Raw genomic sequence first — 25,690 nt, 5'->3', positions numbered from 1 at the left:
TAGCAGAAATTGGTCATTTTTCTTGGGCGGGACTTTGGGCTCTTTTGGGGTTAATCCGATTTTGGCTTGTGCGGGAATTTGGGCTTGTTTTAAAGTTGGTTTGTGCGAGATCTAAAATATTATTCTGGCAACTCTGGGGCTAAAGGTCAATTTGACGCCATATTGCTTATTTTATGAGCTATTGCAATAATTTGCTATTTTGTTTTAATATTTTATGGTGTTGATAAATGTTATCACCGGAATACAAAGAAATTAATTTATTATCGATATTTTATATTTATTAAATGTTTTGTCTCAAACACGGACATAATCTATTTTTATAAGCCTTTGTTTTAGTAATTGTTGAGAAATGGCTTTTGAATTATACAAATTAATTGAAATTAAAAAGGAATATGAGAACAAAACAGCTTTATTGATGATAATAGACGAAATTGAAACCAAATTAACGTATTTAGATCTAGCCACTATTACTAGAAACATATCCTCAAAACTAATTTCTTTAGCACAATTAAACAAACACAGAGGTATATTCTGTATATTAGAACCTTCATTTTTATTACCACCACTTATTTTGGGGTAAAAGAACGAGAAAAACTCTTAATTTCAATTTAACTGAAGTTATATTTTTACAGTATCTTGAAGGCTCAAATGTATTTTATATATATTAATCCAAAGGAAATTCAAAGAAATATAGAAAATGTTTTAAAATACTTGGATGTTTATTTCGCAGTAACTACCGATGAATATCTTCTAGTAATAACAATTCATATATTTTTTGTTTTATGCATGTGAATAACTTAATAACATCATTTTTTGGTCTCAGAAAGTCCGTGCTTCAGAAAGTATTCAATGGATATCCATTGCAAAATTGCATACAAAAGTTGGAAAACTGAATATTTTGAAAAAAAAACTAAATGCTCCAAATGATGTAACTGAAAATGATATAGTTTATGTGACACAGACTTCAGGAACAACAAATAGACCAAAAGTTGTCCAAGTTCCTGATGAATGTATCATTCCTAACATAAAACACTTCCAGTAAGAAACTATTCCCAAGTAAGCATATATTTTCAAATGAGTCTTAAAATGACATGGTTTACTTTTAGGTCAACTTTTCAAATATCACATAATGATGTCATTCCACTATTAGCACCCTTGACTTTTGATCCTAGTATTGTAGAAATCTTTTTAACTTTGTCATGCGGTGCCACTTTACTTATTGTACCACAAAATGTTAAGAAAAATCCAAATGGGCTTTTAAATTTATTTATGAGGGCTAAAGTAACTGTGCTTCAGGTATAAATAAAAAAGATAAGAACCTGCATTAGTTTGAAACTTAATAACTTTTTTCAATTATTATAGTGTTGTCCAAGTTTATTGCTACGTTTTGGAAAACGTTTATTGAGATATAATTTGTTATCCAAAAACACAAGCTTGCGTCTTTTAATATTAGGCGGAGAAGTTTTCCCCTCCATTAACTTTCTGAAATCTTGCCGGGGTAATGGCAATAGAACTAAATTTTATAATGTTTATGGGACAACAGAAGTTTCATGCTGGGCTACTTGTTATGAAATAACATTCAATGAAGAGTTAGTATATTTTTTTGAAGTTACAAATGTTGGTATTTATGTTAAGTTAATAGCTTGTTTATATTTAACAGAGATGAAATACCTCTTGGAAATGCAATACTAGAGACCGAAATTCAAATTAGAGGGAATGATAATGAACTAATTGAAAATAATAACCAAATTGGAGAATTATTTATAGGTACTTTTTTTTTAACCTTAAATGAATTTTAAATCTTGAAATTCAATTATAGGGAGCAAGACACGTATTTGCACTATAAATGATGAACCGCATCATAATTCATTTGTTTGGCGCTCTACGGGTGATTTAGTAGAAAAAATAAATGATCATTTATATTATAGAAATAGAACGGATGATATTATAAAATATAATGGCAAAAAAGTTTCACTTTTCTCTATTCAAGCAATTTTGAATGAAGAAAAAGAATTGGATAGCTATCATGTTTTATATCATCATGAAAAAACTGTGGTTATAGTTTTTGCTGTGGCAACCACAAAAATTAATTCTAAATTAACTGATTTACGTGCTCATCTTATAAATAAAATTAATAAAAATATGGGAAATAAAATTCCAATTCAAGTCTCATTTCTACATCAGCTACCTCTTACTTATCATGGTAATAGAACTTATCTCCCTAGTCTAAAAGTTATAAATATAAATTTTATTATAATTTTTAAGGAAAAATTGATAATAAATTAATACTGAAATTACCAGTTGAGAAAAATGAAACTACCTGCCAAGATATTTATAGTTTGATATCAAGGTTATGGAAGGTAAAATATAAACTATCAGTTTTGATTGGAGAAATCATAATAATTTGCATTATAGAATTATACTGGGATTGAAGAAATTGACGAGTCTAGCATTTTTACACAATATGGCTGTGATTCAGTATCCGCTGTTCAATTTATCATGGATGTTGAATGGCATCTGGATAAACCATACCCATTACTATTGGACAAGATATTACATTCCAGTTTCACCAATGTTTTTCATTATATAACCTCTGGTGATCAAGAAGACACACCGAGACAAGATTTAAAAAATATTGACAATAGCCAGCCTACAATTATTTTCAACTCTGAAATTCAAATAGGCAATTGCTATAGAGCTTTAAGTCGCGCAAAAATATTAAATATATGCCACTGTGGAAAGTGTTTATTTGAAGAAACTCCAGAAAATCAAAATATTGAGTTTCATCCTAAACTTGCCTGGAAATACAACCTTTCCAAATGTGTAGATGCAACTCCATTGGTGGTTTTCTATGTTCAGTATGTATGTACCCACCCTAGCATATTTTTCGTTCCTTAATATTAGCTCTCCATTTTTCAGGGGAAATAGTGTTATTTTTATTGGATCTCATTCAGGACAGTTTGTGGCATTAGATTTACACTTGGGCACTCCATTCTGGTCTATAAAAGTTCCAGACCGCATTGAATCATCTGCTTGTTTATCATATGATGGACTCCATGTCGTTTTTGGTAAATGGGGTTGTACAGGTGGCTGGATCACAATTTAAACATTTTGTCAATTACAGGGTGTTACGACTATAACCTATACTGTCTAAATGCCAAAAATGGTGCGATTAAATGGGTTTTTAAAACTGGTGGTGAAATTAAGAGTAGCCCTTTAAGTGAAACAGGGAAAAATTTCATTTATTGTTGTTCCCACGACAAACATTTTTACATGTTGGACATAGAAGTTGGTGCAGTTTGTTATGCAATTGTATGGCAATAGAGTTGATAGTAATATTTTGGCTTTAGACAGGGGTGGTTATGAACAAAGTGAAAATTGGGGATGGTAGTTTGTTTTCATCGCCTGGAAAAAGTTCAGAAAAACTCTCAATGGTCTATGTTGCAACACTTTGTGGTGTTATAGCTGCTTTTGATCCTGTAATATAAAATATCTTCTAATCTAATATTTTTTTCAACAAACTTGTTTATATCTGTAGGTCACTCAAAATGTTAAACACACCTTAACAATTAAGAAACCTATATTTTCCTCTCCTCTAATTGTAAAAAATGGAGTATGCTTTGGTTGTGTTGATGGCTACATCTATTTTTTCAATCCTGCTTTAAAAAAACAAGTAGCAAATGACTTTTTTTTTTATCTTAGAAGTAGTTGCTAAAATGACAAATCTTTTGTAGCTTTGGAAACATAAGTGCAGAAATCCAGTGTTCAGTAGTCCATCTTTAAATTCCAAAGGGCAGATCCTTCTTGGAAGTCAGGACAAGCACTTGTATTGCCTTGATAGTGAAAATGGCTCTGTTCTTTGGTGTTTTGAATCATCTAATCACATTTACGGAACCGCCACAAATTTTAAATATCAAAATGATGAGATCACAGTTTTTGCTTCAACAGATGGAAATTTGTATTTCACAATTGAAAGCAAGCTTATATATGTGGAAAAACTTCCAGGGGAAATATTTAGTTCACCAATTTACTGTTCAGGTTTTCTAGTCTGTGGTTGCAGGGACAATATAGTATACTGTTTAAAAGTGTTCCAATAATTTCATAATAAAATCTTTAAATTAAAAGCATCCTACATAATTTCTATATATTTTTCAACATTTCCAGATTCAATCAATTATTTTATCATCACCTATATTCACATCAATTTTCCCACATAAATTCAAATCATGGGGATCCCCATAACAAAACATTTCCTGAAGTTCATTGGGATTCAAAGGGTTTACAAATTTCTTATCATCATGATTTGATGTCTCAACATTTTTTATGACTTCACAAAATTCAGTGCAAACTTCTTGTAAATGTTGCACCTAGAAATAAAAAGCACCCCTATAACTTATTGGATTGTTTAGCCATTTAATTCGTTCAGAAATCTTCACGCAACTAGTTCTCCATAATCATTCCTCTTTCGTACAGTTTCATCACTTTCTTCAGCTTCTCTGGATAATTTTTCCAAAAGATTGTAATAGGGGTTAATTTTTACATTTAACTTGGAAGATATACTGCTTCTATTAAAAACACTGAGTAAAAAATTAACAATATAGCTCTAAAGCCACAGAATCATTGGAATTTTGAGAGTTGAGCAACGATAATTATGTGTTTTCTGGTGCGAGAAGATATGCCAGAGTCACATGATGGAATGGAATGAGCTACTTAAAAAATTTCAAATGATTCTGTGGATCTTGAAAGGGGAACATTCTTACTTTTCAGTACACAAAACATTGTGATTATCAAGGACATCTATCTAAATTTTAAATGGTCATTAGAAAGAGATATCTGTTGGTACAACATATTTAAATTTTAAGTTAGTCTTACCATGAATTCATCAAACGATTCACTGCTACATACTGATAACAATTTTTGCAATTTGTTTCGTGATTTCATGAATAACGTTGATGTAGAAACGTCAAAGCTCCAACAAGATGTATCCACCATAGCTATTCCATTTTTAAAAAAAAACGTTAAAATTATTGATCCATGGCATCTGGTTTGGATCAATAATAAAAATGGAGAATTTACAATCTACCTGAAAATATGTAATTAGCTTGTTGTCCAATAGAGTGCTCACTGTTTACAAATTTGGGTTATAAATTGTTGGTTTGTAAAATAAATGGGGTAAAAAAATTATTCTTTAAGTTATATATCAAGAACAATTTAATAGTCCTGTTTCTACAACGCAGTCTATAAACATTAAAACGAAAAGCTTATATTTTTTTATTATTGTAATCTATTCTTCTTAAATTGTCACATAAATAATGGAAATTGTATAAAACTACAAATGACATTTCCACAAAATTATAATTCCACTTTTCTACTTTTATTCAAACAGGGAGACAAAAAAATGTGTACAATATTTACAAGGGAGGTTTCTCATTTTAGTTATTTTTCTGAATTATTCACGTTTTAATTTTATCGTAGTAACCTCTTTTTATTTTTAAGTTCAATGTACATTGTCCAAAACTCTACAATGTGTGCATTTCGCGGGGCTGTCTCTTCTCAATCAATTATTTGTCTTCATTGTTTTTAAATAAGATTTAGTTCATTTCTTTTAAAGATTAACCCGCAATCGTATTAGGCAGGATTACGGAAACAATATACCTTGAACGAACACACTAGTGTTAAAATAAACTGCCATGACATGAGATTCACAGGCAGATGTTTTTCCTACTTATATGACACTCAAAGGTGTACAATATTATTCTTAAATATAATTTTATTCTGTACAACTTTTATACACGCACACCTCACACTTTCATATAATATTTCTGGTATTTTCCGCGGTCTGACTTATGCAAATGAAAAATACCCCAAAAATTATGGAAAATTATCTATTAACAGTTAAAATTTTTATTTGACAAACCATCTATAACAAAGAGTTAAATGATAAATTCCAGATGAATTTTCATAGTAAAAAAGTACTTTACTAATGCATATATATATTATGTGGAATGTTGCACACTTTGCGCATTACAATAAATAATGTTTTTATTTTTATATTTGGAAAAAACCTTGTGTTAAAAAGTAGAGAAAGGCGGGGGAATATCACAAAAACAACAACAAAGGTTACAACACAACTCATTGACACGCACGACTTATTAGTTTCATTGTGAGTCAGACCAAAAGAAAAGAATAGAAAAATTATATCCAAGTGTCATTTAAGTAAGAAAAGGCAAGGGATAGTGTGTGCGCATAATTTAATCTAAAAACCGATGATTTGATAAATGAATTTACAAACATGACAACGCATGATTTTTTTATATATATATACTTTTTAAATGGGAAGTGTTTTTCTTCGTTTTATAAGATGGTAACGACTTAACAGGAGTAGGGATAGCTTTGAAGCATTAATTTTATGGCTAGCGATTTTTTTTACTAATACTTAACGATAGGAGAATAAACAATCTACCACCCTAAGAGTTTAAAAATCTACACATACAGCAAAGAGGTTAATCATTTTTGTTTTAAATATTAGTTAAGAAATGTCCCGTAATCGCTTAGCCTTTTTTCGATTTGCAACGAAATTTTAAAACTTGGATTTAAAGTTCTTTGAAGTATCGGTCAAGACATTTTTATACGCCTTACCCTACTATGAATCCCAAAGGCTAACACGCTACTTGAGTAAGTAGCCTCGCAAGAGTGGACTTTTTAGCTAATATGTACAAAAGGATCTATGGTAATAATATTAACATACTTCAAACTATACAATAATTCTGTAGAAAAACCTTGCACTATTATCAGTGCCAGAAGTGTGTCAAAGCACTATCATTGGTTTGAACCTTATTTATGCCACTTTATTTTTTAAGTTTATTCAGCATGATATAAAATTATTGTAATAAAATGATACTTTTTCATTAAAAGTCTTTTTGTTCAGCCAAAAAAGTTTCTAGTAATAATTTTTGGTCATAAATTTCATAATATATATATTTATAATACCAAGTGCTAACAATTAACTTTTTCCCTCACTTTCACCAGTTTTTTAAATTTCTATTTAAAATCATTTTCTCCGCATGTTTTATTTATTATATATATATAATATTTTTACGCACCACAAACATGTCAAAGAGCATTTATTATTCACAAGAATTAAATAGTTATTTCTTCTAAAATTTTACAACTACAAATTTTCCACAAACTTACTGAGCTGATCTTCGTGCCTAAGTTGCATGTCCGAATCATTTCGACCTAAACCTAGCTCCTGACTGGCTGGACTTTGCAGTTCCCTACCCATAGATCCATGAGGACCACTGGGGTTAGTCAGCTGTGGAAGCATAATATCGTTGTTTGGCGCTAACTGGTCATTACCACCTCCACCACTGACACTTAGTCCTCCCGTATTACCCGAAAGGCTGGGATGAGGAGAATGAGTAGGGGCTGGATAATGGGGAGATGGCACCGGATGTTGCCTTGGGGAGGGTATGGGCTGCTGCCTGGGAGAAGGGATAGGTCCTTGTTGACTACTTGGCATACGAGGAGAGGGAATAGGCTGAGGCGACCGCACCGCTTGAGCCAGTTGGGCAGCAGTAGGAGGAGGAGATCGCACTTGTTGCATTAACTGCTGGGGAGACGGAACTGGATGACCCATCATGGCCTGCTGCGGGCTAACAGGAGGATGGTTGGGGGAAGCCATTTGTTGCTTCAATTGTTGCACTTGTTGGGGTTGCATTAACTGTTGCTGTTGTGGCTGAAATTGCTGAAATTGAGCTGCCCCACCATCATTCTGAAAGTTTTGTTGATGGGGATTGAAGTTCATTGGATGAGATCCTCTTTGCCTCTGGGCGTACAAAGGCGCTTGCGGTTGAGGAAATTGACTTTGTTGTTGTTGCTGCTGCTGTTGCCTCTGCATGTTCATCAATTGCTGTTTCGTAAACCATTGTTGTTGTTGGTGCGGTCCAAGTTGGTTACTTAACTGCTGAGGTCCTAATTGTTGGGACAACTGCTGATTACTCAACTGTTGAGGACCTAGTTGTTGGTTGCCCATTTGTTGAGGCCCTAATTGAGGTGGGCCTAGCTGTTGATTTCCTAGATGCTGAGGTCCCATTTGTTGTTGCCCTAGCTGATGAGGACCCAATTGCTGACCTAACTGCTGAGAGGGACCTGGTTGGTTGCTTCCAACCATACCCTGACCACCCATAACTTGATGTTGTTGTTGTTGAGCAGCTTGAGCTGCCGCGTGCGCTGTCCTTTGCTTAAGAAAAGCAGCCATTAACTGAGGATTTGATTTTAAAATGTTAAGCACTTGTTGCTGCTGTTGAGCGGAGGAGGGAGACTTTAGAGTTTGTAGTAATTCCGTTAACGCTCTTGGAACTTGAGTAGATTGCCTGGGAATTCCTTGACCTGGTGCCCCTTGCGGGGGGCCCAAAACTCCAACACCCTGATTTGGGTTTCCTAAGGAGTTCACCATAGAAGTACGTAACACTTGACCACTGGGAGGCCTAATTCCCATTTGGGGTTGCTGCTGCTGAGGGTTAACTTGTTGTGGGGGCTGAGGTTGTTGGTTTTGCTGTTGGGGCATTCCCTGCATTCCTTGTTGGTTATAACTATTATAACCACTAGGAGAGTCCCAATTACTCATGTTATTATTGAGCATTCTGTTTGGACCAACGTTAGGAGGCTGCATTTGGGGAGGCATCGGTTTCTGCATTTGGGGTTGCATTTGAGGATTGGGAAGCATTGCAGGATTGGGTCCTGGTTTCCCACCAACAGGATTGCCTTTACCATAACTTATAGCAGCAGCTGCAGCTACCATGTGAGGTGCTTGCTGCCGGGCTGCAGCAGCTTGTACTTGTTGTACAGCTTGTAACGCACCCGCTGGAGGCCCAGTGGTTGTTGGCTTCATACCTATTCCAGGTTGGGGCTGATGAGGAGAAATGTGAGGCTGTGGCACTGGTGAAGTTTGATTAGGAGGACACACGGCACTGTTATTATTGTTACCCCCACCTCCACTACTAGCCCCACCCCCAGAGCCACCACCATTTCCGACAGGACTTGGTTGTGGAGCCATGGAACCAGGCATTCCTCTATTTGTCATGGTGGCAATACGTCTCTTCAATATTTGCGCTTGTTGCAAACGCTGTTGCAATTGTTGTTGACGTAATTTATGCTTGATGTTTGGGCAATACGGCACCAGACATTTAGCTTCCTGTTTCGTAAAGAAAAATATAAATTCTAAGTTAAACATAATATCTAAAACACCGAACTGTCATTTATAAGTCATTGATTCAAAGGCTTAAAAGTAAACCATTACCACTATAAACTGATACATAAATTAATTTTTCAAATGACAGGGTTGCCACAACATTTTAAGGCCAAAAATTTTACTTTACTTCCATAGCTTAAAATGTTATAATTACAACCTTTAAAAATGGACTTTTACCTTGACCTGTGGCAACCCTTGAAGGATGGTGAATTCTTACCTGACAGTGCTTGGCATGGTAACAACAAAGAGCAATGAGCTGTTTGCAAATTGGACAACCACCGTTGTTCTTTCTCTTGCAACTCTTTGCATGCTGTACTACTCTCTTCATCTTTTGACAGCTTGGTAATCGACAATTAGCATCTCGACACTGACACGCGTGTACCAAAGACTGAATACACCTTTGGATAGATAACCTTCTTGATTCTTGTGGGTTAGTTTGTTTTTGGTCAGTCGTTGAAGAGCCATCATCCAAATCAAAACCAAGTTTTTCCATATTATGCGGATGTCCCTCTTTCTCGAAACAAATGACGCAAAGATCAAAATCCTGGAATAAAAAATTTAAATTAGCCTAATTCAGTAAGAAAAAAAGCAAATGGAACTTAGTAGAAATTATGTTTAATTCAGAGAAAACGGCATGGTATTAGAAGATAAAACTTATTTTATACAAGACGTTTCGAGCCGAGGCTCTTCTTCAGTCGTTCGTTAGTTTTAATTAAAACTAACGAACGACTGAAGAAGAGCCTCGGCTCGAAACGTCTTGTATAAAATAAGTTTTATCTTCTAATACCATGCCGTTTTCTCTGAATTAAACATAATTTCTACTAATATTCACCATGGTAAATAATAAGTTTAATATAAATGGAACTTACATCGCAAGTTGTACAATGATATCTAGTCTCTACGTGCGTCTTGCAGTTATTACAAGTATACACAAATCTATCTTGTCCTTGATTGTGAAGTTCGTATAGCATGGCCATACTGGAGTACTTTGCACGCCGGAGTGAAGAGAACTCATAATGTTTCTCTCTAGCAATGGTCAAAAAGGCATCACGACCATCCATCAGATCGCAGTTGATGAATGGATCAGTGTCCTGGACGGACGGAAGGCTGACAGCTGCTTGCACAGAATGTAAACGTATCACAAAAAATACCTGAAAAAGGTGAAATGAAGTTTTGAATATGTCAACTACAGCAAATTTTTTTAATTTTTGACGAAAAAAATTACACACTTCTTTATGTTTCTCCATAGTAGAATAAATTTTTGCAGAGAGATCATTGCCAGTGTTGGGAACATTGGACTTTTTGTTATTCTTCCTTTGATTATTTTTGTTTTTGTTGGACTTTGATTTGTTACGTCCACTCTTTTGACCTTTTTTCTTATCCCCTCCTTCCAGTGACTCCATATCACCGTCGCCACTATTTTCAGATGTAGCAGCGGCAGCAGCAGCAGCTGCCGCAGCCGCAGATGCTTCTGCTTGTTTACGTTTCTCCTCTTCCTCTTGATCTAATTCCTTAATGCTTTCCTCCAAAACATTAGGCCAAAAGTCGCCTTCAAAGTACGGAAGCTCAGCAGCATCTTTAAGATTGTCTTCAGTAGCTTGTTTAAGGATATCCTGAAAAAAAATGTTCCGTTCATTTTCTTCATCAAAAGTATCTGAACTCCTTTTCGGGTACGTACCTTGTAATCAAGGACTATTCTTTCAATGATCCCCTTGTCAAGCATTTTTTTGTACCATTCCTGCAGTCGCTTAGGTTTAGGAATCTTTTGTTCCGGTGGATGGCAGTGAAAGATATAATCATCACCTTCACTCGGAGGACAGGCCCAAATGTGAGCCATTGTATATCTGTTTCAATAGGGTAAAATTAAATTAATTTTTCTAGACAAATAGGAATTAAAACTTACCCCAGCTGCTTTACATAGTCCAAATATCCCAAAAGGATTTCATGATAAACTGCTGTACGGTACTGTTTTGGGCGGAAGAAATGCACACTGTCTAGATAGGCAATGTAAACCCTCCTATAAATAAAATAAATAGAATTAACATGTGGGTTGCCCATGGAAACCAAAAAAAGAATCAGTACCGTCTATTAGGTTGAGGACAATCAGATCCATATTCCTGGACGTGCATACCAAAAAAACACACATCCGTTCCATCAATATCCTCAAAGGCAAACAGAGCTTTGGCGCGATAGGGGAATTGTTCAGGCCACAGTCCAGTTTCAACATACCTTAATGGACAAGAGTTTTTTAGTTTTTAACTGTAGAAATACAAGATTAATTGGCAATGTACCTGGCTCTCATTCCTGGTTTAACTTCAACTATCTTGTCAGAACTGGCAACTACTCTAATAGTTACTTCACCCGCACCTGTGTCCTTCTTCTTGAGGAAATTATTTACTCTATTTTCTATGTAGTTTCCTAATTTTGTTTGAGGTAGCCCTAGTAAAGTAAAATAAAAAAAATGATGCAAGAGAGTCAAATTATCCAATTTTCACTTAATTTAAGCTTACTTTTAGAATTAAGTTTATTGTCCTTCCTCTTTCGTCCTCTTCCTTTCAAACAATTTTCACAAGTAAACCCTTCGGGCCAAATTGAATCCATGTGAAGAGCACAAATTTGATGTAGTTTTCGTCCACACTCTTGGCACTCCACAAATCTTGAGCAAAGCAAACATAAGTAATTTTATAGGCTATTAAAATGTACATGAAAATGAATATACTCACGGTTCTAGTTCTAAGTGATCATTCTTCATTTCTACAAACTGGTCCTTACGAATGGTCAACATGTCTGATGATTTACAAAATGATTGCGTAACTTGCTGATTGTTCTTCCTATCCTTAGGAGTCATAAGTTGTTGCCAGAAACTAAATGGAAATAAAATTTATTTATATACAAACTATGAAAATTTTACCACGCACACTTACGATTGATTGGCTGGATCCTCCCCCAGCGTAACAACATCTCCAGGAATATCAGCAAAACATTTTTGACAGTAAGTGTACCTAGGCAGTAAGAAACTAACTGGTTACACAATTATATCTTTGAGCACCAATTCATTGGATATAGGAGTCCAACCTGTTTTGGTAGCTCCAGTATTTCGCATCTCTAGGGATGGTACATAATTGCTTTCCATAGCAACATAAAACCTGAGGTTGGAAAACAAATTTTCTTCCACAACAATAACCCAATGATTGCATGACAGGATCAATCTCTTGCTCAAATACTTCAGACAGTTTAGTACAGTAACGGTACACTCTGGAAGTCTTTCGGTTGTACAACCAGGCATTATCAAACATAAGCCATACATCATCAACATATTGCCAAGGGTTTGAATATTGCCCCGTGTCTAATTTTCTCTTAATAGAGTATAGATCCATGGGTCTTTTAACAATGTCAAAATAATCCTAAAAAAATTATAACTTATAGCCACATAAATAAACCCGCATTAAAATGGATGAAAATTTGCTAGAACAACTTACAGGAATCTGAAGAAGCTGAGGATCAACAGGCTGCCGAAATGGTAAAGATTCAGGATCTTGTTTATATAATTTCTCTAATGTGGGCATAAGGGCTTGACGAAGTTCATCGGGTTTAAAAACTTTCTTATTGGGCTTTGGCTTGGAAGATGTAGAGGTTGTCAATTCGGGAGTTTCAGTTTTAGTTTCAGCAGTAGCATTTTCCCCACTAACAGATGCGGGTGTGGAAGGCTCTTCCTTGACAGAAGTGGTCTCTTCTTTGATCACAGGTTTTTGATCTCCTTGAGAAGCGTTGTCATCAATGAGTTCTTGTTTGATCTCTGACTCTCTCTTTATTTCTATTTTAGGCTTAATGTCATCAGTATCCATCTTAACATCACCTGCATTGTTCTCATTTGCTGGAACACTCCCAGTCATACTGTTACTATCTCCACAAGCTCCTAGTTTACCCAAATTCTGTTTCCCTATTGAGATGCCACTAGTTGGTGCGGTTCCACCAACACTAGTATTACCTCCACTAACACTGAACGGGGTCATTGGTGTCAATGAACCTTCACTCATAGTAGGCGTTGTTAATGTTTGAGACTGAGAAGATTGCAATAAATCAGGTTGGTGTTTGCCCCCACCACTCAACTCTGACAGATTTGGTTTAATATCATCGCAACTATCTTCTCCATTAAGACCAGATTTCATGGAAATCGACAATTTACTGTTCATTTGCTGATTCTCTTGTTGCGGATTCAGAAGCATTTGAGGTGTTTTTTGTTGCTGCTGAGATAGAGGAGTAGACGGTGTTAATGGTCTTGATAACGTAGTTCCAGGAACGGAAGCGGCTCTTGGTGGTTGTTGGATGGGAGGTTGTTGAGGTTGAGGCTGAGGCGTGGATGACTGAGGATGGGGATGATTCATAGATTGTAATCCCATTTGAGGAGATAAATTACTAGACTGGTTTTTATTCAGTAATTGAGCAGTTAGTGTTTGTTGAGATAGTTGTTGCTGCTGCGTTTGCATATTAGGTATCTGATTTGATAAAATGCCTTGATTAGAGTTAAGTCCAAGTTGATTTGATTGTCCTAAAAGCTGCTGCTGTTGTTGTTGTTGTATCTGATTCAAGCAAAAAATGAAATATATATATATATATATATATATATATATATATATTTATGTATATATAACTCTTACCGAAAGTTGCCTTGCCTTAAGTTGTTCAGCAAACTGCTGAGGACTCGTCTGTTGGATACCACCGCCAGAACTATTGTTGAACTGATTATTTAACTGGGTTCCACCAGATAAGGAAGCCAAAGGCCCATCAACCAAGTTTCCGGAACTGAGTGAGGTGGGGATATTTGAAGACATATTTGGAAAATGATTATGTTGAAGGGAATTAGGAGCTCCAGCCAGAGAAGACATGGGTAATGAATTGGTGTTGGCATTAGCTCCTTGGTTTGGGAATGGACTTTGATTTATTCCCATGCCTAGGCTATTAGGCAACTGGTTGGGAGGAGAGAACAAATCTCGCGATGGGCCTCCAGGTATAGTCACATTGGGAGGAGGTGGCATGCGTTGTTGAATTCCCGGTATGCTCATGCCCCCTAAATGCTGGTGGCCCATAACTCCACCACCAGTGGGTAAGCCTTTAAATAAAATAAAATAAAATTAGATAAATTTTATAATGGCTATACTTGTAAAAACCAGAAACAGAGAACATACTGGCATTTTGAGTCCTGATGGGACCCGCAGAAAGGGCACTGCTTAAATTGCTAGTCATCTGTTGAACATGCTGCATCTGTTGTTGCTGCTGCTGCTGTTGCTCCTTACGTTTTTGACGTTTCTCTTCAAGTTCTTTTTGGATTTTGTAAATTTTTTCCGCTAAAAGTTGATAGTACTCTTCTCGGCTATTAGCCATTTCATACATATCACCTTCAACCTTTCTGGCATACGCGACTAGATTTATCATTCGTTTATCTTGCAAAGCCGACAAATCAGGAGTTGGAAATATTGCTTGAACACTGAAAGAAGAAATAGTCATTATTACTCAAGTAATAAAGGTACTTCGAAAATCACAAACTTCATAAGCGATAGGTAATCAAGAATTTAAAAAAACTCAAATATTTTAAAAAACTACTTAATATCAAAAATGAATTTTTAAAATCAGCCTTTCGAAAGGCTTCCTATAAAATTAAATGTCCCATACACAAAATTTATGGCTTGATAAAATATCGTCTTACATTTTTTGGACTAAATGATGCCTGAGATCCCTCGTAACTGACTGGTGCCAATCCTTAGCCATACCAGTTGGCACTTGGGCCACTCCCATTGGTGTGGAAGGGCCCAATTGGTTGGTTGGTGGTAGGCCACTTGGCCCAGATGGCACTCCATCAACTCCCTGCAGGCCAGGCGCCATCACTTTCCTAAGTAAAGCATTGTCATTCTGGTTCAATAAGTTTGGGGCACCTTGTCCAGGAGGAAGTTGACCAATTGGCCTAATTTGTCCCTGAGGACCTGGTATCGGTGGGGGTGTGCTTTGTCTTCCTTGACCCAATAAACCCAAGCTTCCAGGTGAACACTGATTACCTTGAACATCGTTTACTGTAATAATATTTTTTTAATTTAACTTCTTATATCTGAAATTTTGGTGACAAAACTTACATTGAGGTACTCCTATTGCTTGGGAGCGATTTATCACTTGATTCATTGATGTATTACCAGACGCATTGTACTGTAGACCAAGTGCAGCATAAGCCCTTTGTAAATCAGCAGGACCTGGACCTTGGTTGGGTTGATTTTGTTGCATTGCTGAAAAATAGACAATGCAATTAAAGTACATGTACACTATCAAAAGAAAGAAAAATAGCTACTCACCAGCTTGTTGCTGTCTCCTGTCAGATGCTTGCTTCAAAGGCAAGCATACAGGACAGTCACTCCTCGTACAATTTTTCCAGTGAGAAATAATTTGTCTCGAGGATGCGCAATGCGGAACAGGGCAAGACTTGCCAGCTTGACAAGTTGTCATGTGATTTAACACATTCTTCATAGTTCGGCAGTGTGGTAAGGAACACTGTCTGACTTCACCATTGGCTTGACTTTCTCGTCGTTGACACTTGTGTGCGTGTAGGAGCAGCACTAGTTGTTGTTGAATTAGTTTTCTCTTTTCAGGATCTGCTGTTGGTGTAGGATTTCCTGTAGGAGGTATTCCAGGAGGACCGCTAGAAGGAGCACCCGCCACTGCTGCTGCATTAGCAGCAACAGCGGCTGCTGCAGCAGCTGCAGCAGCAGGAGATGGTTGAACATTACCAATAGGCACTTGATTGCCTTGAGGAACAGTCATATTTGGTGCTGGCATTTGCTGCCCATGCTTTAAAAGTTAATACAAAATTACAATTGGAAATGGCAATACAGAAATAAGCTGATAATGGTTTGCAAAAATAAAGAATGACCAACGTACTGAAGCAAAACGTACTGAATCTATGGGTGAAGGGTAACGCTGAGTTAAAGACATGGCTGAAGTGGTGATGGGTCTTTGGGCCCCAACTGACATGGAAGATATTGATGAAAGACCATGCGAAGGTGCGGAGGAAGTGTATCCATGGAAGGGAACCCCAGAGCCAGGCTGTCCCATTTGTGAAAGGGAAACCTAAAGGTCGTGCGGTAACTTATTAGAGACACTTAGTATGTCAAGTCTTTAGGATGAAACCACTCCCAAGTGAAAATCCAGGTCTAAAAATCTCAGTAATCTGTTTTTATATTCTCAGCAATATGAAATCACATAAAAATGAATGGTGTCAAGTATGCAATATTGTGACAGCAGGAAGAATGGGTGAAGGCTATAATTTTGACAAATGAATTTCAAAGTAATTAAATTCTAGGAGATACTTTAATAAAAAATTATTCTAATACAAATTTGAAAAATAAGTAGTTAAAATGGTCAGGCGCTAACTGGCAATATAAAAAGTAAAATTTAAATGTTAGAACTCAATTTTAAGTAGCATTTTTAGTTGAAATTTAGAATATCAGTTTTGTGCTATCAGAATAGCTAAGTTTAACGTAAATAGCACCAAACTTTAAGACACTAAACAGCCTTAAAGAAAAGGTCATCTGGTGCAAAAATAACAACTCTAATACCATGACCAGAAGTTAGTTAACTTTTGCACCCTCCCCCCCCCCCCCCATAAGCTTTAAAAGGCTATTTCACCAGTCTTACCAAAATTATTTCTCAATAATGTAAAAATGTGTTTAACCAAACTCCAGCGCAAAATTTAGGTAGACTCAAAAAATTCTAGATTTTGCTTACATTTTATACGAAAAATAAAAGGTATAAAAAAACCTGCCAAAATACTGAGCAATTGAAAATTCAAAATGTTTTGGAAGTATTTGATATTGTACTCTTATTTATGTCATAAACTTCAAGTGATAATTTCAAAATTTGGTGCCATCTCTCAAATTCTTCCATGTTAAACAAAAACCTAAAAATGTACTTGAGCAAATTTCAATATACCCGATACTAAGAATAGGAAAACAGAGTTTTGGGAAACATTTAGTTATGATAACATTGTAACAAATTATTTGAGACCTAAGTGGATTTAAACAATTTCAAATCCCTGTAATAATAAAATAAAAGTACTAAATGAAATATTGTTGAGGAATATGCCACTTCGGTGGACAGTGGAATTGCATATTCCTCAACAATATTGCATTGTTTTTTTATTTGGTACAAGTCTTTATTACAATTACTTTTTTAACTCTTTATTAGGAGTTATGACCCACTCTTGTTGGAAATTGTCAGTGTTTACCTAGTCTGTCACCAGCAGTGTTAACTTTTGCTGATTGACAAGACACTGAGAGTAAAATATATCTCAACTAAGACAGATTATGTGATTATGTTTGCTTCGTGGTACTGTTCAAAATTGGGAGAGCGAACACTTTTTATCGTGCTAAGAAATTGCACCAGCTCCAATACACTAAAATATTAAGGAAGCATGCACTTGAAAAAATAACACTTTATGCAAATATAGATTATATTGTAGAAAGAGCTACAGAATAAATGAGTTTTTTGGTATATAAAGGGTTGGAAGGGAGGAAAAGTCTAGTATCTTTCCTCCCCACCAGGTTTCTACGTCAAATTACCTATTAACAATCCTCAATGTTCTTCCTCTCATTCTACAAGGTTTCATAATTATGAGTATGTACCAAAAAGGTATCCCTTTCAAGATTTTCTAAACACGGAACTAACAGAATATTTATATTATGTTAAAAGGGAAAAACTTACCTTCATTATTGCTGCGGGTGAGGATGAATTAACTTGAGGGTGTCCTAGTGTATTTTGCGTCATAACATTTCCATGACCAATACCAGGTCCTAGTCCGCGGTTCATTCCTAATGCATTAGGATTATTAAGATTTAAATGTGGTCCATTCATCACTTGATTGCTATTTGCTAGCAACTGGGCAGTTTGTTGTTGGGACATTGAAAGTCCTTGTGACTGTAACGTTTGTTGCACAGGCATAGGCATTGCCGAAGATGTAGAGCTTACAGCAGTAAGCGAGCCTATAACATTACCTTGTGACCCCATGGGCCCAGATTTTGAACCCAAAGATGGAGGCAAGCTATTAACCATATTCATTCCTCCCGGTGCACCACTCACGTTATTCACACCAACCGTGTTTGGCATACTGTTTACCAGGCTATTAGCTAAACTGGTCATTGTCATACCGTCACTGCTAGCGTTAATACTATGAGGAGCACTGGAGACCGTCGCCCCTTTGTTATTTGTTGAAATGTTGGAAGGCGAAGAAAGATTATTAGAATGTGGGCTTTTCACATTTCCAATGTTAGCTAATGACACTGAAGGGCTTGGTATGCCCTGTGAAGATGCTATCCCCGCATGATTTGAAGTATTTCCCGCTGATGACTGTAGCGTGGTCGAACTTTTACTCTGCAATAGTTGAGAGAGTTGTTGATGCCTCTGGACAGCTACACTGCTACCTCCACTAGCACCATTGCTAGTATCAGAAGCCTGAATGCCAGACGAGTCCACGGCACCATTTTGCATACTCTGCGTTGCCGAGTTTAAAGCTTGAGATTGGCTGGATTGGGTTATATCTGAGGAACTCAAACTTCCCGTTGATATCAAATCATCGGGCAACTCATTTTCAAATTCCCAAATATTTATGTTGAAATCTGAAAGTTGAACAAAAATAGGATTAAGCTTAACCAAAACGAAGAAAGAGTTAATCATAAAACGTTCTTATTGGCTAGCATTTGCTTATACTAATTAATGTGTAAAAACAAATGGCCTAAATTGAATATAAGGGACCAAATCTCTAGGTTAAAAAAATTTAAAGTTAACTAATTTTTGAAGGTCAAAAATTAATAATTAAAGTATAATTCGGTATGAACTGTTCGATTAATTTAGAATAATAAAACTTATTTTAACTAAGGCTTAAGCGGGAACGTTATCTTACCTGCACTTTCAGATGACAGCGCGGTGTCCGACAGCTTCGGCCGCTTGTTCGGCGGTCCATCCACGAGATGGTCAGCCATGTTGGCTAAGCCTAATACTATCACGGCTAACTCAAATATTTTTTAAATAATCAGAAGCTTAAATAAGAAACACAAAACAGAAAATAAACCGCCAGAGAGTCTACCCTCCTGACATATTTATCAGACACACCGCGAAGAGTTCGGCATTCTTCAACATCAAGAAGGCACGGATCGGGTAGCATCTTCCCGTTTAGCGAGTGCTGCATCTTTAGGAGTCCCCATCGAAACTCGGCGTACAAGCGCTTTAGGCCTAGGCCTACATTTACAGGCAGACAACCGATTACATCGCGGACACTATCGATGAAAAAATTGATCTTCGAACACCACCGGACGCGACTTTTTTCATTTTATTTTAAAAAACTCTTCTTAAATAACTCCCTCGGTTCTTTAAATACTCCCTGGGACGAAGAAAGTTAAACAAATCCCTACTTAAAACCTTGGAGTTTTGGAGCCCGCACTCAAGCAAAATGGCGGCCGCTGTTGATGAAAATTTTCTAACTTTTTCTGTGCTTGTCAGAAAAGGGGGGATACAATTGGTGGTCCTAGGCTAGTCTTCTAATATACGGAGGGGAGGGAGAAATGTTGCTGCTGGTCACCCCAATGGTTAGGCACCGTCACGTGTCCAGAGCCCAAGTTTCCTCGCAAATTTCTCATTGGCTAACGAATATTTCCGAAGATTCCCCGAACTGGTTCCGTAAACCGAGAGGATGAGGAAAGGGGGATATGCCTAGTAAGGGGGGGGATAAGTCGGATTTTAACGCGCGTTGGCTGTAGCGCTAATAATAATTTTAGCTCACCAAAATCACTTTTTATCATAATACTGTAATTTAAATTAATCAACTCTTATTTTTAATATGCGCTAAACGAATTCGTCAAATATACGAAAATATCTGGGTTGCAAGCTAAAAACAGCGTTTCCTAAAAAATAGACCAAAAGAGCATTTTTGGAAACTTTTGGCCTACTGCGATTCATACGTACTAACACATGGTACTAAATAACGCCTTTTATTGTACGATATTTATATAAACATTACTATTATAAGAGTTTTTAAACAATAATTATGTTTTTGTTTTATTTTATAAAGGATTAAAACCTTTACATAGAGATAATTTTTAGAACTAAAATTATTGCTTTTAACGTTGGATTATTGAAATTAAAATAAGTCGTTCAGAGAAGAAGTGGAAGTTTTGACTTTTGAGATGGTAACTCCAGCGTTTCCATCTCTTGTTCCTCGTGTAATTGATCAGTTATTTTTGAACGTTGATAAGCCATGTGATGATGAAACTGAATTAACTCAATTAGAAAAAGAACACCAAACATGGGTATAATTTGACAATGTTTTCCTTAATTATTATAAATTTTACAAACTTAAGCCTTTGCTTTGCAGCTAACATCCATAACTCAAAATGACAGTGATATCATTCCCATAGGGAAAACAGCATCCGAGGTTAGTATCTCATTAAATTTTAAAATTAAAATTTATATGAAAATTTATATTAATATATGCAGAACTATGATGAGGATGAAGACGAAGATGACAATGGTATTTTTATTTTGTTTTCAATAAAGACACATTAAAATCATTTACATGCTATAATTAGATGAAAGTGAAAGCAACGAGGAAGAGGAGGAAGATGATGAAGAGGATGAGTAAAAAAATAATTAATATTACCATATAATCTCATTAATTGAAAATATCTTTAATTAAAGTCTAGAAGATCAAGACCTAGGTTACGACCAAGACTCTCCTGTAAGTCCTACATGAACAGTAGTTGTGTAACCAACACCTGGTGTTGCTATCTAAAGCCCAACACATTTAAGAAAGCGCCTCTAAGGCAATGCAGCACCTTATTTTGTTGTTACATAAATTTTAATCAGATTTTAATTAATATTGAATATTAATCCATTTTTTTTTATATCTTAGATGTTCCATTGATGTTCAATTTTCACAATTTTTTTATAAATAAAAATTAATTATAAATTTCTTCATTCCTTTAATCTGTTTAAATGTCTTCTCAAACACAAAAGATGTGGTATATATATAATCATATACATTAACTTTCTTCCCAAGAAGTATGTGTACCCCACCCCTATATAAAGTCTTTATATTTATGTACAATTATTTAATTTAAAGTAGATTGAGAAAATCATTGGGAACCCACTGTTCCAAAATTTTCCACGTTTCAGACCACAGTTTTTCTTGAATATCTTTCTTCTGTGAATATCTACAGGATTTGGTGACTTTGCCATCTTCGAGATATTTTCCACCAGAACCTTCCAAATCTGATGAAAACACAGCAGCTAATATCGCATCTGCTCCTTCATCTGTACTCTAAAAACTTATTTATTAAATCAAAAGGTAATTTACTTTGACGTGCATTTTCAATACCTTGTACAGTCTGGCAATTGATTTGGGAGCCCACCAAACATGTTCGTGCAATGAGGTGTCTACCACGCCAGGATGGACACAATATGCGCGAACATTACACTTTGCAGTTTCCAAATAATTGTCCAATGAATATGAGAACATTAAATTTGCTAATTTTGATTGCATGTATGCGTGGTAGGGCGAATAATATTTCCTAATTAGAAAGACCTTTTAATGAATATAAAAGCTTTCAAAAATATTACATCTTACTTTCCCTGAAGGTCATCAAAAATTATCTTGCTGACAGCAGCAACACACGAAGTAACATTTACTATTCTTGAGTTTAGTCGAGGCGTAGCAGTTTGCTTCAGTTCAGGTAGGAGGAGGCTAGTTAATAAGCAATGCCCGGCGTAATTGACAGCAAAATGGGACTCAAAATGGTCCTCTGTTTCAGTGTATGGCACAAACATAATTCCAGCTTGAAAATATAAGAACTTACAGTAATCAGACTTGTTACTGATCAAGTTCATAACTAACCATTATTTATTAATAAGTTTGGAGAAACTTTTGAATTTATAACTTTTGTGGCAAAAGATGCTACTGATGCCATTGAAGATAAATCCAACTGCCAAATATCAACTAAAAAAAATTATAATGTAAAAGACTTGGCCTATCCCTAAATTCAATTGACAATATTTTTCTCAAAACCACTTGTTTTTCCTTCCATAAAAAAAAACTACATCGGCTAGCCGCCGTCAGCTATTTTTACAAATAATACCCACTGTTCACGCAGATTTAAATAGTATCTGCCAACGCTAGAGCAGAGTATGTATAGAATGTGCAGCAATGAACCGTTCTTGCTGGCATTGTTCATGATCAACCAATGCATTATTTCTCTATGACAAAAGGAAGAAACGACAACCGATTTACGGGAAACCAAGTGTTCCAAAGGACGATACGACACGGGTAACTAAGGCCGTATCCGTATTGGTTACAACCCGACTACCCAATACATACGGCAACCGATTGACTAGAGGAACGGGAACCCAAAACTAATTAGAGAACCACGTGTTCCAAAGGACGATACGACAACCGACACGAAAAAGGCGACACAGGTAGCTAAGGCCGTATCAGGATTGGTTATTACCCCCACTACCCTAGGCGGCGTTCTAGGGGGTGGCCCAATGGGCTAGTGCCCACCCAAAAATGTATGATTTATATAAACTTCCATAGATTTTCTCCCCCACCCCCTATTATTTCCTGAAGTAGGGTCCCACCTGAGAATAATTTTCTAGAACCGCGCCTGGTAGTGCACTACCCAATACTGATACGACAACCGATTGACTGGAGGGTCGGGAATCCAAGACTGATTGGAGAACCAACTGGCCGGAGACACGGGTGAATAATGACGATACGACAAACCAATTGATGGTAGACAGGGGTACGTAATTCCGATAGACCGGATGAACGTTTACCTAATACCGATACGCCAACCGATTGCCTGAGAAAGATAAGACAATAATAATAATAAACTAAGCCAATACCCAAGGAACCACACAGTCTAAAGGGTGTGGTAAAAACTACGGATTGCCAGTTACAGTTTGGAAAGGTTTACCAATGGACCAGCGGAGCCATATCAAAGCACGTCCATTAAAGCAGTATACGGGACGGAATTCAAGATAATCACTGATTATACTTCATATGACTAACCAACAGAATATACAAATAAACAATTTTGAAAAAAAAAATACTTTTAGCATTTGGGACTTCTGATTTAAACGTTTCTTCCAATTTTGTGCGATTATCTTCAGAGCTTGAAGAGCCTATACTTGTAAACGAAAACGATTATATACTACATAATTATAATAAATGGCAAATTCCCTTACCAACAATAACGTGTAGTCCAGTGCGGAGCAATTTCTTGACCATTACAACTCCGATTCCTCTGGTGCCGCCCGTCACGACAGCCACATGTCCTGAACGAAGAGCTGAAAGTGAAAAATAATCATTGCCCTCCCATTTTTAGCCACGATAACCGCAACTTAATACTTAGAAACAAAAATAATACCAATGTCATTAGTCCACTCTTTAATCAACGAAACTCGGCGATATTTCGCTATTTTCCTGTCAAAATATTCTCTTGGTATATAAACCCCTCCAATAATCCATAACAAAAACAGAGACCAGGCATTAAACAAAAATTGACTTAACTTTTGACTTTCCAAAACCATTATTTATTCGCTTTCAAATAAATTCAATTCCTATTAGAAAATAACAGTAAAGCTAACTAGAGGTATGAAGGAAAATGATTTTAAATATGTTGTTTTCAAGTTTATAGTAAGTAACGCGTGTCACCGGAGTATAATGAACCCAAATAAACTTCAGTTTATTTCCTTTAACAAGTTGATTTGGTTCTCTATACGAAAATATAACACTTTGTTACGATAAGGAAAGGACAACTTAACCTTGAAATTTCAGAATATTGGGGGATGGGAGGGGATTCATATTCTGTAAGGTTTACAAAAAAAGATTATACATTTATAAATAAGTATTGCTACTAAAATCAATGCATTTATGATTTGAACGATATTCTTCTAAATTAATATAAAATAATCGTGGTTGGGCCAGGTTTTCTGATTTATTCGAAAAATTGCCTATTTACGCATTTATTCCACCTCACTGACTAGAAAGAGTGTCAGTAGATATCTTCAACCTTACTGAAAAGTCATCATGACTTTAAATAAAAATGGCGTCGACTACTCGCGCGTTGCCATGGTAATAAGAGGTTTTCACCATATACATAGGAACTATACTTATACTATAGACGGAGTATCGCAGGCTAGAAGGCACTCACTTTTTGTGCCCGGTTCTCAATAACGCGCGCGTCTCATGTGTGATATGGACAATATTCCGTGGCGCCACCAAATGGTTTGGTGGAGAATGGAGAAACTATAAAAAGGGGAAAATTCAAACCCTGGACGCAAAAACATAATAGGCTCACCACGACTTTTAAAAATGGTTTAATTTAAGAAACTAAAGCTAGTTTGTATGAAGGTAGGAAAATATTGCATTTTTGGGAAAATACAACGCGAAATTAAATATTTTCAAAAATTTGTGTGTATCCCAATTGCAAAAGTCCGTCACCAAAGGAAAAAATACCATTTCATAAGTATTTCTTGGTTTTATAACAATTTCAGATCTTTGTATAAAACCTTGCATTATGGTATTACCTCAATCTAACTTAAACTTGCGCTCAAAATGGCTTAAAGCAATTAATCGATTATACTTAATACCCAGAAAGTATCATTTTGTTTATGGAAAACACTAAATTTTAACACAATTCGTCCGCGAGGAGGGTGGAACAACAATCCTACATGTAGAAACTTCACTGCAGCATACAAAAACACGTTTTTTACTCAAATTGAATCATCAAACAGTGGCAACTTAATTGCTTTGGACAACACTCACGTTCCAAATTTGTGCCAGGTTTCAGTTCCAACCAACCAGTCAACCACGGATAGTGTATTCTAAAGAAATATATAGTCCATGAAGTTATTGAAGAAGAATCTCTAGAGGAAGAAATGGATGATTTTATCATGTTTCTTACTGATGCAACTTCAACATCCAGCATCTTTCGAGAAAACGTAATCCGTTATATGGCTGGTTTTGATGTAAAGAAATTACGGAAAGCATTAAAATGCCAAACATGTTTACATGCATTAGATGGGTATCTTTATGTTTGCTGTGATCGCCACAGAGGGCGCTGCGGGAAAGAGGAAAGGGGGGCGTCTGACACAACAGAGAGGCCAGCCACACATTTGACGATTGCGATGCATGTATGACACGTTTTAGATCATTAAAGTATTTTGTTAGTTATAATACGACTCTTTATTATAAACGACAAACATGATTTCAGAAGTGGCTAGTTGGGAAGATAAAGTTCGTAAGTGATGTGAGCCATATATTGAGTACAATTTTCTTCTAATTTTTTTTCGTCGGTGAAACGATTGCCGTCATTTGCAAAGTATGCCACGCTAAGCCTTGCCATCGGC

General features: G+C 36.1%; 5 protein-coding genes across 11 annotated transcripts in view; 2 read left to right on the top strand and 3 right to left on the bottom strand.

The window, feature by feature from the left end:
* LOC149948480 (beta-alanine-activating enzyme-like) overlaps positions 1–4,135 on the top strand; it is a 341,035-nt gene extending 336,900 nt beyond the window's left edge. Inside the window, exons 1-15 of one of the 3 annotated variants that reach the window (XM_090173524.1) lie at positions 413–447; positions 504–576; positions 633–753; positions 824–1,038; positions 1,107–1,296; positions 1,363–1,589; positions 1,661–1,767; positions 1,820–2,203; positions 2,266–2,360; positions 2,416–2,858; positions 2,920–3,068; positions 3,125–3,288; positions 3,351–3,479; positions 3,539–3,673; positions 3,735–4,134. In XM_090173524.1, the coding sequence (XP_090029650.1) occupies positions 649–753; positions 824–1,038; positions 1,107–1,296; positions 1,363–1,589; positions 1,661–1,767; positions 1,820–2,203; positions 2,266–2,360; positions 2,416–2,858; positions 2,920–3,068; positions 3,125–3,288; positions 3,351–3,479; positions 3,539–3,673; positions 3,735–4,097 (2,706 nt within the window). In that variant the 5' untranslated portion in view covers positions 413–447; positions 504–576; positions 633–648 and the 3' untranslated portion in view covers positions 4,098–4,134. Of the gene's footprint in view, positions 1–196; positions 577–632; positions 754–823; positions 1,039–1,106; positions 1,297–1,362; positions 1,590–1,660; positions 1,768–1,819; positions 2,204–2,265; positions 2,361–2,415; positions 2,859–2,919; positions 3,069–3,124; positions 3,289–3,350; positions 3,480–3,538; positions 3,674–3,734 lie in introns of those variants that run through there. The other 2 variants (XM_090173523.1, XM_090173525.1) reach the window with 2 other exon arrangements.
* Positions 3,970–4,992, bottom strand: LOC149948479 (uncharacterized). The gene is made up of 4 exons (XM_090171084.1): positions 4,873–4,992; positions 4,761–4,801; positions 4,442–4,565; positions 3,970–4,367 (listed from the first exon to the last, which is right to left on the bottom strand). Exons 1-4 carry the CDS (start codon positions 4,990–4,992, stop codon positions 4,167–4,169), a joined length of 486 nt encoding a protein of 161 aa, XP_090027210.1. The 3' UTR covers positions 3,970–4,166.
* A 256-nt stretch (positions 4,993–5,248) lies between these two features.
* Positions 5,249–19,767, bottom strand: nej (CREB binding protein nejire). Of its 2 annotated transcripts, none has more exons than XM_090173509.1 (21): positions 19,191–19,767; positions 17,996–18,906; positions 16,175–16,363; positions 15,592–16,084; positions 15,379–15,525; positions 14,958–15,318; positions 14,440–14,738; positions 13,912–14,363; positions 12,733–13,833; positions 12,329–12,657; positions 12,178–12,255; positions 11,977–12,117; positions 11,764–11,909; positions 11,545–11,692; positions 11,336–11,482; positions 11,157–11,270; positions 10,932–11,097; positions 10,483–10,866; positions 10,123–10,404; positions 9,471–9,797; positions 5,249–9,196 (listed from the first exon to the last, which is right to left on the bottom strand). In XM_090173509.1, exons 1-21 carry the CDS (start codon positions 19,267–19,269, stop codon positions 7,172–7,174), a joined length of 8,319 nt encoding a protein of 2,772 aa, XP_090029635.1. In that variant the 5' UTR covers positions 19,270–19,767; the 3' UTR covers positions 5,249–7,171. The 2 variants fall into 2 exon arrangements, with proteins under 2 accessions (XP_090029635.1, XP_090029636.1); XM_090173510.1 differs by having other exon boundaries at positions 16,190–16,363.
* A 245-nt stretch (positions 19,768–20,012) lies between these two features.
* LOC149948477 (anaphase-promoting complex subunit 15B-like) lies at positions 20,013–21,257 on the top strand. Of its 4 annotated transcripts, none has more exons than XM_090173506.1 (7): positions 20,013–20,279; positions 20,355–20,592; positions 20,658–20,717; positions 20,780–20,813; positions 20,872–20,920; positions 20,986–21,020; positions 21,195–21,257. In XM_090173506.1, exons 2-7 carry the CDS (start codon positions 20,470–20,472, stop codon positions 21,242–21,244), a joined length of 351 nt encoding a protein of 116 aa, XP_090029632.1. In that variant the 5' UTR covers positions 20,013–20,279; positions 20,355–20,469; the 3' UTR covers positions 21,245–21,257. The 4 variants fall into 4 exon arrangements, with proteins under 4 accessions (XP_090029632.1, XP_090029634.1, XP_090029631.1 ...); XM_090173508.1 differs by having other exon boundaries at positions 20,015–20,279; positions 20,981–21,020; XM_090173505.1 differs by lacking the exon at positions 20,013–20,279 and having other exon boundaries at positions 20,986–21,257.
* LOC149948476 (polyprenol dehydrogenase-like) lies at positions 21,143–23,869 on the bottom strand. Its single transcript, XM_090171083.1, has 7 exons — positions 23,707–23,869; positions 23,525–23,626; positions 23,390–23,461; positions 22,176–22,277; positions 21,909–22,116; positions 21,660–21,852; positions 21,143–21,602 (listed from the first exon to the last, which is right to left on the bottom strand). Exons 1-7 carry the CDS (start codon positions 23,867–23,869, stop codon positions 21,399–21,401), a joined length of 1,044 nt encoding a protein of 347 aa, XP_090027209.1. The 3' UTR covers positions 21,143–21,398.
* Positions 23,870–25,690: the final 1,821 nt, after the last annotated feature.

Source organism: Leiobunum rupestre, chromosome 4 (assembly GCF_980474605.1).
Source record: "Leiobunum rupestre chromosome 4, qqLeiRupe1.1.hap1, whole genome shotgun sequence".
Classification (NCBI taxonomy): Eukaryota; Metazoa; Arthropoda; class Arachnida; order Opiliones; family Sclerosomatidae; genus Leiobunum; species Leiobunum rupestre.
This window is presented reverse-complemented; position numbering and strand designations above follow the sequence as displayed.